At 38.1% G+C, this 15,794-nt stretch overlaps 1 protein-coding gene across 3 annotated transcripts in view; it reads right to left on the reverse strand.

Annotated features, from left to right (window-relative positions):
- The window catches only part of FAF2 (Fas associated factor family member 2), a 60,792-nt gene that overhangs the window by 22,158 nt on the left and 22,840 nt on the right, over positions 1-15,794 (reverse strand). For all 3 annotated transcript variants that reach the window (XM_082456500.1, XM_082456499.1, XM_082456501.1), the window contains exon 2: positions 3,291-3,359. In XM_082456500.1, coding sequence (XP_082312626.1) covers positions 3,291-3,359 — 69 coding nt within the window. The remainder of the gene's footprint in view (positions 1-3,290; positions 3,360-15,794) is intronic.

Consider the following 15,794-nt stretch of genomic DNA (forward strand, 5'->3'; position numbering starts at 1 on the left):
TAGTCTGAAAGGATATACACTAAAATTTAACACTAGCTATCCATGAAATGATGGGATTAAGGGTGAGCATTTTCTTCTTAATACTTTGGAATTCTTTTCCTGTGTGGGTGCATGGGTATTTTTGCAACAAGTTTTTAATATTTCTATAAGTCATTTCATGTTAAAGCATGGTTGACATTATACCAGATTAATTGTAAAACAATAAATAAATAAAGCAGGGACAGCAATAGTAATAAACCAAATTAGAATTTAAAGTAAAAAGCATCATCTGATATTAACAAAGGATGTATTATTACAAGAAAGTTCTAACGGCCATGGGTCTTCATGCATCAAATAAAATAGTCAAACTATATAAAAGTTAGAACGTCTCCCCCACCAAATAAACATAGAATTTATTAATGCATTTTATTTGCACCATGTACTGCCTTCCCACAGCATATAGAAAAGCATTCTCTTTGATATATTTGTTATTAACATTGGGAAGGTTAATATTATCAGCACACTAAGCAGAGGTGTATATGTAAGAAAGTCTGGAAGGACATATAATATACTAAAACATCAAAAGTATTTATCTCAAGTATGGTTATTAAGAACTTTCATTTTCAACTTTATAAACTCTTAAATTGTTTGCAGACATGTATTGGTTTTGTAATTAGGAAAAAACAAAGACACTACCAATGGAAAATAAAGAAATCTATAAAACCACATTCAAGTTCATCATGTCAAGTAGTCTTATTAAGTAACCAGAAAAAAAAGAAACAGCAGATTTTAATTGCACATTTAATAAGTTTGACTGAATACAGACACCAAACCTTCATCCCACAAAAAACACATTCCTTGACAACCACTGTTGCCAACGGTGGTTACTTCTAGGAAAGAAGGGAAAGAAAGGGAGGGGGTGCAGACAGGGATGACATGCAAGCAACTGACAATGGGGGCTTCAATTTTATCTATATTTGTTTAAAAGAAATTTGAAACAAGTATTGCAAAATGCCTGCTTTCAGGAGCTGGATGGTAGGTACATGGTGGCTCCTTTTATCTCTGTATTTTTCTCTAAATTTTAAGTATTTAATTTTTTAAAAATATATATTTCATAATGGAATGTTATTAAATGACAAGGACCTTAATATATAAATTATATAAATAAAATGAAAGATTAATATGAAAAGGATAAACAAAAAAAAAGCAAGCTACTAGGAATTCCATATATGTTTCTAAATAACTCTTGGGCCAAAGAAGAAAATGAAGAACTTTTAAAATACAGTTTCAGAAGAAAATTCACTGCCTTAAATGCAAGAAAGAGTACAAATAAATTAAACAAGCTGCAAATATCATAATGCTAAAAAAAAGAACATAAACCTACAAAAGTATGAAAAAATACATTAAAGAGAGATTTTGCTTAATAAACAGAAAAAAAAGAACTGATAAATATAAGAGCTTTTTATAAACAAAACAAATAAAATAGTCTCCAGCAAGTCTCGTTTTTAAAAAAGGAAAATAAGCATAATAAAAACAATGAGAAGAGAGGATAACAGAACAGACACAGAAGAGAGTAAATGATATGCTGCTTTGTATAGCCTATGCTAAATAACCTGGAAATCTCTAAGAAAAAAGCATCTTCTAAGAAAGCTTATCAACAAATAGATTATGAATAATGGGGGAAACCATGAAGAAGTTAATAAAGAACAGGCAGAAATAAGTTTTCAAGTGCTTTCTTTCAAATCTATGCTATCCAGGCTTCTCAACTCATTTTATCAAGTCAGTCATTTTATAAAGCCAGCATATGCTTGAAATCAAAGCCTAACAAGGAGACAACACCAGAGTATCATACACAGCAACATCATTCCCTCTGCCTAAAATGCATTCCCCTTTAAATGTTCACATTCATTATTCCTTTTCACCATTCAGGTGTCAGCTCAAATATAAACTCCCCAGAAAGGCCTTACTTGACCACCCTATTAAAATAACTTTCCTGATCCTCTTTGCTCTATTTTCTATACTCATCTTATTCATAGCATTTATTGCAAAGTTAAATTACCTAGAATTAAGCTCCATGAGAGTAGGGACTTAGTCTTATTTGCTGGCATAGTGCCAGAGCCTAGAATTTAATTGCTCAAAAATAGTGCTGAATAACTAAATATCACTTAGGAGTATATTTTCAGAAATCCAGCACCCTATTCAAATAATATACCATAATTAAACAGTAATTTCAACAGATATCAAAAGGGTGCTTGATTAAATTCAACATCCACTTTTGATATATTAATATACCAAGAATGGAAGAACAGTCAATAAATATTTGAGAACCTATGATGTACTAGGATCAAATCTATATGCTGGGAATACAGCAGTTAACAAAACCAAAAAAACTCTGCTCTCATGGAGCTTATTACATTCTAGTAGTTCTATCTCAAAACAATAACCTAACCAGCATCACACTTGATAATAAAACATCACAGGCATTATAGTGAGGACAAGATGTCTGCTATTACCATTATTAATTGAGACTGTTCTGAAGTTCTAGCCAATTCAATATGAAAAAAAAAACGAAAGATCCATATATTGAAAAAAAATCATGCAGTTGCAGATGACACAACTATCTAGAAAATCCAAAAGAATAAATTATAAAATATGTAAGAAAAAGGTTCACTTGATGGTATCTGGTTACAAACCAAATATTTAAAAACCAGTATTTTTCTCGAAGATTAATTAAGAAAAAATAAAGAGAGAGGGACACTATACTGAGGGATTTGGTCACAATCTTTTCTATGATTTTATAAACTTTGATCATAATCTTCACCTTTCCCAAAAATTTATTTTTAAAGACTAAAGAGCTGTAAATTTGAAAAAACATCTATTGAGAGAAGATTCCTGCTGTGAAAAAAAATTTGTGCCACCTGCCGTCCACTGGCAATTCCACCCTGAAGCAGGCGTCCGAGACAGCCCTGTGTGGTGACTGCAGGCTCCTTCGTGATAGCAAGACAGTAGAGAAAGGAAAAGCCTTAACAGGGCGGTGGGGTTTTTTAATGGTATATTCATAGAGAAGACCTGCTACACAGGATGAATGAACCAGAGCTAAAATGTATCCAAATGGCTAAATCTCAAAACTTAACATGGATTGCAAAAGGAGGGACCTTGCAGAAAAGGTACAGCTTGTTACCTTTCACAAAAAATTTTCAGACATTCATAAAAAAACAAAGAAACAAACAAAAAAACCACGTGTCTTTGAGATTTGTTATCAGACCACGGAAAAAGAAATATAAGTAAGCTCACAATGAATCCTATTATACCTCTATGTTCCAGTTATGCTGTTCCAAGGTATGGCGACATTGATCCATAGATTCTATGCCAGTCAGATCCTGAAAGATAAAAACAAAAAGTTACTTAGGGAAAAACCAACAGTACATATTGGATATTTTTACCCCTAATAGAATACTTATGAATACCACTGGGAAAATAAAGTTTTGAAGGCAGATATTCAAGTATGGTAAAACGTCACTATTCAGAATTTATTCAGTCAGTTATTGTAGACGGTACTCCCATACAGCAAAAAAAAATGAAAATTTCTTGTCTTTTAAAACTTCAAGGCTTTCAAGACTACTTGATCAAAATCCTCTCAAATTCAAGGTTAAAAAATGAAAGACTTCTTCAACCTCTGCGCCCAGCAAAATAGTCTTTAATGCTAAACATCTATTCTGTTTATAATACATACTGATATAAAAATGCAGGTTTTCTGCAAATGTAATGCCTTTCACTAACTTATATCATTTTACCTATTAGTATATAACCTAGCTTATAATACAAAATGTGTAAAACTTTTTATCAAAAGAAGTCTGTAATTCAGATGTTTCCCTCCAAAATGTACTTTCCCTATTCCCTTCTCCTTGTACTATTCTCAGGTTTCATTTTGTCTATGACCAAATCTCCTTGTCTGGCTCTTCTCCTATCCCCTCTAAATGTAGAAATTTCCCTAAGGATGTGTCCTTGGCTTTTGCCTCTTCTTGGCAATCCTCAATGACCCTTTCTACTCAAATGACACATAAATTTCTGGACCTGTCACCTCTTCTGAAGTTTAGCAGCACGTTTCCAATAGCCTATTCAACATTTCTACCTAGATGTGGCACCAGTAACACAAATGCATCATTTAAAACCACTGTATGTGTTAATGACATCACCACCTTCCAAAATATACAGGCAAATATGACATCTGGAACCTCAGCCTCATCTTTGAGTACTCTATCCCTTTAACTACACACTTCATCAGTAATCAAGTTCTGACTGTCTTCTGTATCTATAACCACATTTCCATTCCCTGAGCCGGCATCTTCAATCAAGCTTTAATGACACCTCAAGTGAATTGTCAAAATAATTAATTTCTCTTCCTCTTTCTAACTCTTCCCCACCTCCCTTGGTCTCCCCACTTCCCTGTGTATGTGTTATTTCTCTGCTCAAAACTTTTCAGCTGACTGGATAATAAAATCCAAAATCCTTAGCTTGGCATTCAATTGTTTCTATAATGTGGCCCCAACCTAGCTTTCTACATTATTTTCTATTTCCCTTTAGGTGTCCGATACTCAACAAATCTAACAGCTTACGTGTACATCTAATGACCAGAATTTCCACAGAGCTAAATCCTAGCCTTCCTTCAAGGTCTAATACAAAAGCCAAACCCATCCATCCATCCTTTCATGTAACACATGTCTACTGTTTATTGTCTATTCTGTGTATTACTTACTATGTCCAGGGATATAGGGATGAATACAATACAGTCTCTATCCTCAAGAAATTCCTCTTAATAACCAGCAAGCAACAGGGAAAAGAGATTGATCTCAGCCGGCTAAGAATGTCGTAACATGTACTGGTGAGTCAGGAGCCTGAGATTCTTGCTTTGGTTCTGTGCCCTGTGATCAGTGACCAAACATGTTTTAATTCTAGCTTCCTTTATATACAACATGAGGGATTTAATTTGGACTATCTGAATATCCTTTCCAGAGCTTAGAAGAAAAAAACCAAAAATTGAAGTTTGCATTCTTTAGGTATGCAGTTGTTTATTTTTTTAAATTACACAAGTAGTATAGAAACTTTGCTTTTTTCTTTAAACTGAACTAATTAATTAATTAATTTATGGCTGCGCTGGGTCTTTGTTGCTGCGCGCGGGCTTTCTCTAGTTTTGGCGAGTGGGGGCTACTCTTCGTTGCGGTGTGCAGGCTTCTCATTGTGGTGGCCTCTCTTGTGGAGCACAGGCTCTAGGCATGCAGGCTTCAGTAGTTGTGGTTTACGGGCTCAGTAGTTGTGGTTTGCGGGCTCTAGAGAGCAGGCTCAGTAGTTGTGGTGCATGGGCTTAGTTGCTCCGTGGCACATGGGATCCTCCCGGACCAGGGCTCGAACCCGTGTCCCCTGCATCGGCAGGTGGATTCTTAACCACTGTGCCACCAGGGAAGTCCCTGCTAATATATTTTTATGTTTAAAGTACTACAAAATTTTCAGTACTGCAACTGGAAAGCTCTGTTAAGAACTCTAGAGCTCTGTTACGAACCACTGGCTTTGACAGCTCTGACAATGTGGATTTTTTCCTGACCACCGCAGGCCTCTTACCAGTTTGGCTATTGCCTTCTGGCTTGTAATAGGATCCCCTTTAACTTTTGATTTCCTTACAGCCCACTGCAGAGAACTGGGATGTCCCGGGTTCCACTTCCTCTCTGTACATTCTCTTTAAGAATTGGACTTTACTTTTACCTTCTTCTCAGGGTATGAATGACCACTCTGTCTTTACCAAAAATGTTTTTTACCTCTCTTATGCACCTATTATTTTCTATCATCTATTATGACTATTTACACTCATTCTACTGCCTTATCAGAGGATGCATGCTCCTTAAGAGCAGTGTCTGTGATTCATCTCTATATAATGCTCCCCAGTACCTAGCACACAGTTAAGGGCTTAAAAGGCTGCAGAAAAAGTCTGTCCAAGTTAAAAAGACCTTTTAGTATAAGCTTCAATAACCATAGCTACTAAAGTGAAATCCTCTAGAAAATTTCACCAAAACTCATTGTACATTAATACCCTGGGGTTTTAATTAAACTCCATCTAGTCAGAACTAGATGCTAAGCTGGCTGTTAAAAATACATATTTGCAGAATCTTCCAGGAGATCAGTAAGTCAGGGATGGAGCCAAGGAATCAGTGGGTTTTTTGAAAAGCTCCTCAGTTGATTCTAATGTACAGCCAGGCCAGGAAATCCATGGTACTGTACAATTCTAAGTGGGACCAGAGATTATACGTCACTTATTAAAATAACTTTTTAAAAAAGGGGTTATAAACACTATAGGAGAGAACAATCAGGGTAACTGCACATCTTCAGTATACTGAAATAATTAACCTAATGCAAGCAAAACCCTTTTACTGTATAAGTAGTGAATCAGGGTAAACTAGAAGCCCAACTTGAATAAGCCTGCTTTTCAGTCACTGCTGATGAGTATTAAAAACATGCACTAGCAATAAGCTAGGAAAGGACTATTCATAGATCAACAAATATTCACTGATCCGGTATTCTAGATATCCAGGATACAAATACAGTCCCTGCTCTCATTAGGCTTGTATCCTACTACAGAGAGACTGAGCAAAACAAACCACACACATAGAGAAAATAAATGAACAAAAATTTAGGCTGGGGGATTCCTTAGGATTGGGTGCTCAAAGAAGGACTCTCCAAGGAGATAACATTTCAGGAGAGACCTGATGAAAGATAAGGGTCCAGTCATGGGAAAATATGTGGGAAGAGTATTCCAGGCAGAAGGACAAATGCAAAAACTCTGAGACAAATGGATACATGACACTATGCATTTGTCAAAACCCACAGAACTTTACAGCAGAGTGAACCTTAATGTACAGAAATTTAAAAAATAATTTAGAAGGTGAGAGGATCCCAGGATGGAACACAGACTGTGACAAAAGAATCTAATGGTATTAAAAATATATGAAACAACCTCACTGAATGGGGTGGGAGGAAAAGGTGTTAACCTAAGTAACTCTGGAAATGAGTGAAGTCTGTAAGACTAAAGGCAAAAGGAACTGCACACAAGCACTGTGCTCTAGTTGACAGAGTTGGTTCACTGTATATGTTCATTCTGAAGCACTATATCCATACACTTATACTGGAATTGAACAATTAAACAGAGAGTGGGAGCCAGTTTTCTCATTGTTGAAGTGGGAAGTTACCGATAGTCGAGGGGAGAAGGCTGGAATGATCCATATGGGTGAGAGTTGGAAACATCTGAATCAACTCATTTTTAAGTTTAATTTAGACAGATGGTTGCATATAGAACTAGTTAGCTTAGTATACACACATGTATGTCCTTGCTCTATCAGCTGAGAGGGCCTAGAGGCAACAACACACACCCCAATAGCAAGCACACATAATGCCCAGGTTTTAGTTTCTAATACTGTTCTCCAATAAAAGGAACCAGGTTCCTTGGAGAAATGGCTAATTCTAGGACTGGAGCAGAAAATACACAAGATGAGCCTGGAGAATCCTGTAGTTCCAGAAAGTAAAGGAGTGCTCAAAAAACCCCATAATGATGGGAATACATCAAAGTGATACAGGAATCAACTGAAAGAGCTCCCAATGGCCAAAGCTGGTACAATTTGAGCAAGAAAATAAAGTAGTAATAGGTTATAATCCAAAGTACAAAATAAACATCCTTGAGTCCATATGAACAGAAATGCATGAGTGAATAAATAAATAAATGGGGGAGAATAGACAAATCCTGTGCAGAAGAATTCCAAATAACTATGTTGATAGATACTTTGCCTTTTAGGAGGTGGAACGTATCTCTTTACTTCTTAGGTATGTATGGGCTGTGCATAGTGACTTCCTTCCAAAGAGTACAGTATGGAAAAGGACGAAAAAAGATTAACTTTATAGTGGAGAAACCTGACAAACACTACCTCAGCCATATGATCAAGGTCAACATCAATAGTGATAAATCCTGTTGATAATATGTACTCTTGATAAAATGCAATGAAAAGGCACTTTACCTCTGTGGTCTTCCTCCCCAAACCCCGAACTCCAGCCTCATCATGAGAAAAACATCACAAAAATCCCAACTGAGGGACAATCCACAAAATACATGACCAGTGCTCCTCAAACTGTCAAGGTCATCAAAAACCAGGAAAAGTCTGAGAAACTTGTCACAGGCAAGAGGAGCCTAAGAAGGCACAGTCACTAAATGTAAGGTGGGATCCCGGAACAGAAAGAGGACATTAGGTAAAAACTAAAGAAATCTGAATAAAGTGTGGACTTTAGTTAATAATACTGGTTCATTAATTGTGACAAATGTACCAAACTAGTATGTAAGATGTTACTAGGGAACACTGAGTGAAGGTATATGGGAAGTCTGCATACTAATTTTAAAAGTTTTCTGGGGACTTCCCTGGTGGCACAGTGGTTAAGAATCTGCCTGCCAATGCAGGGGACACAGGTTCGAGCCCTGGTCCGGGAAGATCCCACATGCCGTGGAGCAACTAAGCCCACGTGCCACAACTACTGAGCCTGCGCTCTAGAGCCCGCAAGCCACTGAGCCGGCATGCCACAACTACTGAAGCCTGTGCGCCTAGAGCCTGTGCTCCGCAGCAAGAGAAGCAACTGCAATGAGGAGCCCGCACACTGCAACGAAGACCCAACGCAGCTAGAAAATAAATCAAAAAAATTAAAAAAAAAAAAAAGTTTTCTGTAAATCTAAATCTATTCTAAAATAAAAAGTTTATTTAAAAAGTGGAAAAACAGGGGCTTCCCTGGTGGCGCAGTGGTTAAGAATCTGCCTGCCAATGCAGGGGACACGGGTTCGAGCCCTGGTCTGGGAAGATCCCACATGCCTCAGAGCAACTGGGCCCGTGAGCCACAATTACTGAGCCGGCGCGTCTGGAGCCTGTGCTCCGCAACAAGAGAGGCCGCGATAATGAGAGGCCCGCGCACCGCGATGAAGAGTGGCCCCCACTTGCCGCAAATAGAGAAAGCCCTCGCACAGAAACGAAGACCCAACACAGCCAAAAGTAAATAAATAAATAAATAAGTAAACCTATTTAAAAAAAAAAAAAAAAAGTGGAAAAACAGGACTTCCCTGGTGGCACAGTGGTTAACAATCTGCTTGCCAATGCAGGGGACACGGGTTCGAGCCCTGGTCCGGGAAGATCCCACATGCCACGGAGCAACTAAGCCCGTGCGCCACAACTACTGAGCCTGCGGCCTAGAGCCCGCGAGCCACAACTACTGAGCCCACGTGCCACAACTAATGAAGCCTGCGTGCCTAGAGCCCATGCTCCACAACAAGAGAAGCCACCGCAATGAGAAGCCCGCGTACCGCAATGAAGAGTAGCTCCCGCTCACCCCAACTAGAGAAAGCCTGCGCGCAACGAAGACCCAACGCAGCCAAAAAAAAAAAGTGGAAAAACAAAACAAAACAAAACAAAACAAAACTGGGGTGGGGGAGACACATCTGAGACAGAACAAGCTTGGCAAGTTGGCAGATAAGGTCTGAGAAGTAGGCAGGGTAGGGAAAGTTCATCTAGGGTTGTGTTTCTCAACCTTGCTTGCATATCAGAAGCATCCGAGGGTAATCTACAGCTATCTAGACACCTCCCCCCCCACCCCCGCCCCCGACAAAAGCAATTTAATCAGATTCTCTAAATATGCAGGCTAGGCACAGGTAAATTTTTTCCTGGAAGGGAAGGAGCTTCCAGCTGATTCTAACGTACAGTCAGAGTTGAGAATCACTAACCCAGAGCCTTACTTCTAAGTTCAGCAGGAGTGTCATGACCATATGTAGATTTTTTAAAAAGTCATTCTGGCTGCTTTGTGCATTAATTGTAGAGGGCATGACAGAGAGCAAGAAACAGCAAGGAGACTATACAGGAATCCTAGGGAAAGAGAATGCTGGATTAGCATAGGATCCTAGCAGTGAAAAGGGAAAGAAGAGGATAGATAGAGGTTATATTGTAAAGACAGAGCCAAGAAGATTGGATAATATGTGGAAGTAGAAGAGAAATATTAAGATAAAGTGTTCAAAAAAATTAGGAGGAAAAGTGGAAACAGACCGCCAAAGATGAATGCACTCTTATTCATTATATCATGATGCTAAATGCATCGTGCAGGAATGGATTTCCTGACCTCAAAGCTAGCCAGTAGGATGACTAGTGATCTATCCAAAAAGTTAGATGAAAAACATGACGAACTCATCTGGCACTCACTGTCTGAAAACAGATGTACTCATAACCTAGACATGGGTTGCCTACCTGGGTTTTCTCTCAGTTCTGTACTTTAAAAAACCTAGTATAAGTTAGGTTAAGACAGTTTAAATACTAGAGAAAGATGAGGAAGGGAGAGGTTTCCCTGTGGTCACAACCACTACCACTTCCCTGTATTCCAAGAAAAGGATTTAGAGTTTTGATTCAATCTCCTTTCCAAACTTAAAAACAAACAAACAAACAAACAAAAACAAACATACAGGGGGAACTGATTAATGGGCTTTGCTTCTCCTTTCTAGACTGTAAGCATCTTGACAAAAATCCATTCACCTTGGCTTTTTGATCTTCGTAGGACTCTTCTGGTGTTTTTTCTCCTGGCTTGGGAACCAATCTTTCCACCCCATTCTTTCCACTAACCAGCCCCACCTTTCACACATCACTGCATACAGTCAAGGTTTGGGGAGATTTCTCAATTTTCTCTTCTCTATGAGAGTCTTCTCTCCTAGATATGTACAAATTTGAGCATTCTTACTTATTATACCAAGTACTCCTTTATGCATTAGTCTCCATACCCATTTTAATGGTTATATAATATTCTAATTGGCTAAAACAATTTACACATAGATGTTACAACTGCTTCTGATGTTCTGCTATTAAAACAGCACTTTGATGAACATTTCTGTTTATAAAGTTTCTCTGTATTTAGGATTTTTCCCCTTAGGATCCAGTTAAAATTATGGGCCAAGGAATATACATTTTTTTCCCCCACATTCTCAGTTTTCCCTGAGAGGAATATGCATATTTTTATGTTCTTGATACATACTGCTAAAATGCACTTTAAAAGAACTACTCCAATTTACATTGAATAGGGTTGGTTTCAACGTGAGTCAAAAACTAAACATGTGTCAAGCCAATAGTCATTTCAGTGCCAGTTAAGCTTTGCAATGCCAGCTTTGTTCAAAAAGAACGAATATTACAGGTTTGGCTGGAGACACTGTATTAGCTTTGCTACCAATTCTCTCCTCAGCAATAACATGTTTGGCTATAAGCACTTACAGAAGAGAGGTGAAACACAGAAGCTGAGGGAATTTTATATTTAATAACCTCAGTCATTGGTTTCAAGCTCCTCCCAAACTAATTTCTTTAGAACTCAGCAGGCTGTAATTCTCTTTTAATAGGAACTTTCTTTTGAAAAGAGAACCCATTTATCTCTATATCCCCTAGACCTAGTGTAGTGCCTTAGCATACAGTATAAAATGTTTAAATGAACATCTTGCCCTCATGCCAATGATCAACTTTTACTTCTTTATCTCTCTCTAGTTTTTAAACATTGTTCTTTTCATTATCACTCATTTATTCCTACTTTGCGTAAGGAACTATACATTTTCCTCAACAATCCCATGAGATAGTGCCATCATACCCATTATCAGTTGAGAATATCGAGACTCTTTAAAAAGAATTATGTGGAAGACACCACACACTAATTCAGGTACACAGTAAGTGCTCAATAAAGGTTAGTTAAATCTGTAATTTCACCTAACTGGCTTGCTCTTCAGAACTCTGGTTTACATTCAGATCTACTGACATCTGAGGTGACCTGAGATGGTACTGGACAAAAGAGCTTCAATGCGTAGAAAGTTTAACTTTGGCACCTCCTTCTCCCTCTAATCTTTCAGGACCAGTGTCTACCACAAATCCCCTATTCAGGCAGGTCATCCAAGTCTGCCTCACTGAGAAACATCCCTTGTTCCAAGATGATCTCTCCCTTCCGCCTCCCCTCAAAGCTAACTCCTCTTCCATGAATTGCCCTCCCAAGGATTTAGCATAATGCTACATTTAGTTACATCAATTTACACAAATGTAACAGACTGACAGCGTTAGTAGGAGAAAGGCTGTACTTATCTTTAGGGCAAAAAAGACCCAGAACCCCAATCAATCTCTAACTAGCAAAATGCAAAGGGGAGATTGGAGGGATGTGTGTGAACCATTCTATATCTATTCTCCTATTCCAACCTTAGTCTAACTTCCTCCTCCCAAATCAGATGATAGTAGGATGTCAACACCACTTGGCAACCTACATCTTAAATATTGTGATCCTCGATCTATCTCTTGCTTAAGTATAACTCAAGGAAGATATCACAAACAATAGACATACAGTGTTGTAACCAGATGTCTCATTCAACTATTTGGATAGGGATTGGGTAACTAGAGTTAATCACTCTACAGTAATCACTAGAGTGCTTTCCTAAGAAGTGTTTCTTTCCACACCTCATCTGTTTATTATACTAACAAACACTGCAGGAGGTTGAGTTGAAATCTAAGTACTCTCTAAATTCCACTTGGCTTGTTGGCTCTAGCTTGTTGAGGATGCATATTTTAACTTGTTTTCAGTTATTCCCAGAGAGAAACTTGGGGAAAAACAGAGATCTTTGTTCTCTCTTTCCTGCAACACAGATAGCTTTGCTTTATGCAATAAGCAGTATGCTCTCACTAGTAGTGGCAGGAGAAATGGAATTTGAAGTCCTTTCAGAAAGTGAAGTGATCACACCTTGGCTCTAATCTGTAACTAAAGCTCTTACACTCAGATCTTTATTATTCACATTTAATTACTGATTTACCAAATTAAATACCAGCAGCTTCCATTTCCTAAGCACCTATTACTATGTAATAGGCAATGTAAGTAAAAAAGCCCTCATTTTCACCGAGAAACCCAAGGATTCAAGAGGTTATATACCTTGTGTAAGAATAGCCTTGTTTAAGAATAATGTTAAGTGGTGGAGCCAAGACTGAAACCTAGAATAACTACGTCCGAAGTCCAGGTTGTCTCCTATGCTATACTGCCTCCCATTATTTAACTAATTCATGTTAGAAAACAACAAGTTTTCAATAAATTCTCAATTTGGAAAATTTCCAAAAATATTTTTGTTCAACTGAGAATAAAACATCTGGAATTTTTCCAATTTTCACATTAAAGAGTAAAGATAAATTGAGGACAATATTTCAACCCCTCATTTTGCATAAAAGGAAACTGAGGCTTAGCAAAGTGAACAAGCTTTCCCAAGTCACAGAGCATGAGGGTGGCAGAACTGTCCAGTCTTCTTATTCCCAGTCTCTTCTTTCTTCGCTGTACCTACTGGTAGCTAAGAAACAGCTCATAGATGTACATAAAATTTTTCTCCTTTATGCCCAGGGTCAACAATTAGGTTTTGTTCTTTTGAGTTTGGTGTCAAATAAGACTGGAAAATGCTGCTTATCAAATCCCCTTTCTGGAAATTCCCAATACATCTTTTAAAGGCTTCAAAAGTCCTGCCTTTAGTTAAAAAGAAAAAAAAATTTAACTTCACCTAAAGGAAGGTCTTATCCAAGCAATTAAGAGTAGGTGGAATAAGTGGTGGAGCTTTGTTGGAAATTTAGAAGACACCAGAATCTTGAATAATCCTTTATTCTAATTCTACTAGCTGGGTGAACTTAGGCATCTTTCTGAGGTTCAGTTTCTTTTTTTTTTTTTTTAATTTATTTTTGGCTGTGTTGGGTCTTTGTTGCTGCACGGGGGCTTTCTCTAGTTGCAGCAAGCAGGGGCTACTCTTCGTTGCGGTGCGCAGGCTTCTCATTGCAGTGGCTTCTCTTGTTGAGGAGCATGGGTTCTAGGTGTGTGGGCTTCAGCAGTTGTGACACGCAGGCTCAGTAGTTGTGGCTCACGGGCTCTAGAGCATGGGCTCAGTAGTTGTGGTGCACGGGCTTAGTTGCTCTGTGGCACGTGGGATCTTCCTGGACCAGGGATCGAACCCGTGTCCCCTGCATTGGCAGGCGGATTCTTAACCATTGCTCCACCAGGGAAGTCCCAAGGTTGTTTCCTTATTGGTAAAATGTAAATTAAAATACTAATTAACCCACTGGGTTATAAAGATTAAGTGCAGAATGCTCAATTTAGCTATTATTTTAAAGAAACATGAAGGAAACATTAAAAATGAGAATGTTATAATGAAACTATACTTAGTTCATGTGGACAAGAAAGACATCTGTACATCAACTGAGATAACCATATGGATTTTTTTCCTTCATTATTTAATGTGGAGTATTACACGGATAGAATTTCATATGTTGAAGCATTCTTGGCATTCCAGACATAAATCCCACTTGGTCATGGTGTATAATCCTTTTAATATGCTGCTGAATTCAGTTTGCTAGTATTTGGTTGAGGATTTTTGCATTAATGTTCATAAGGGATATTGGTCTGTAGTTTTTTAGTGGTATCTGGGTATGGCGGTAATGCTGACCTCAAAGAATGAGTTAGAAAGTGTTCCCTCCTTTTCAATGTTTTAAAAAAGTTGGAGAAGGACTGGAATTAGTTCTTTAAATTTGTTTGGTAGAATTCACCAGTGAAGCCATCAGGTTCAAGGCATTTCTTTGTTGGGAGATTTTTGATTATGGATTCAATCTCCTTACTGGTTATAGGTCTATTCAGATTTTCTATTTCTTTGTTATTTAGTCTTGGTAGGTTTTGTATTTCTAGGAATTTGTCTATCTCATCTAGGTTATCTAATTTTTTGGCATACAACTGTTCACAGTACTCTCTTTTAATCATTTTTTCCTTCTGTAGAATTGGTAATAACGTCTCCATTTTCATTTCTTTTTTTTTTTCCTTATTTTTTTTAATTATTTTATTTTTTATTTATTTATGGCTGTGTTGGGTCTTCGTTTCTGTGCGAGGGCTTTCTCTAGTTGTGGCAAGCAGGGGCCACTCTTCATCGCGGTGCGCGGGCCTCTCACTGTCGCGGCCTCTCTTGTTGTGGAGCACAGGCTCCAGACGCACAGGCTCAGTAATTGTGGCTCACGGGCCCAGTTGCTCTGAGGCATGTGGGATCTTCCCAGACCAGGGCTCGAACCCGTGTCCCCTGCATTGGCAGGCAGATTCTCAACCACTGCGCCACCAGGGAAGCCCCTCCATTTTCATTTCTGATTTTAGTAATCTGAATGTTTTCTTTTTCTTAGTCCACCCACCTAAAGGTTTGTCAATTTTGTGGATTTCAAAGAACTGATTTTTGGTTTCCTTGATTTTTCTATTCTCTGTGTTGTTTACCTAGGCTCTGTTCCTTATATTACCTTCCTTCTGCTAGCTCTGAGTTTAGTTTGTTCTTTTCCTTCTAGTCCCTTAAGTTATAAAGTTAGGTTGTTGATTTAAGATCTTTTGCATTTTTTAATTTTTTTGAATTTTTTGGCCATGCTGCACAGCATGCGGGATCTTAGTTCCCTGACCAGGGATCAAACCTGTGCTCCCTGCACTGGAAGCACGGAGTCTTAACCACTGGACCACCAGGGAAGACCCTTTTATTATTTTTTTTTATTTTATTTAAGATCTTTTGTATTTTTTAACATTTGTGTTTAATAGCTACCAATGTCCCCACCACTCCCCAAGCATTTCTTGCTACATCCCGTAAGTTTTGGCATGTTGTGTTTTCATTTTCATTCATCTCTACATATTTTCTAATTTTCCTTGTGATTACTTCTTTGATCTACTGGTTATTTAAGAGTGTGTTGTTTACATAAATTTGTGAA

The sequence above is a fragment of the Balaenoptera physalus genome (assembly GCF_965194825.1).
Source record: "Balaenoptera physalus genome assembly, chromosome: 3".
Classification (NCBI taxonomy): Eukaryota; Metazoa; Chordata; class Mammalia; order Artiodactyla; family Balaenopteridae; genus Balaenoptera; species Balaenoptera physalus.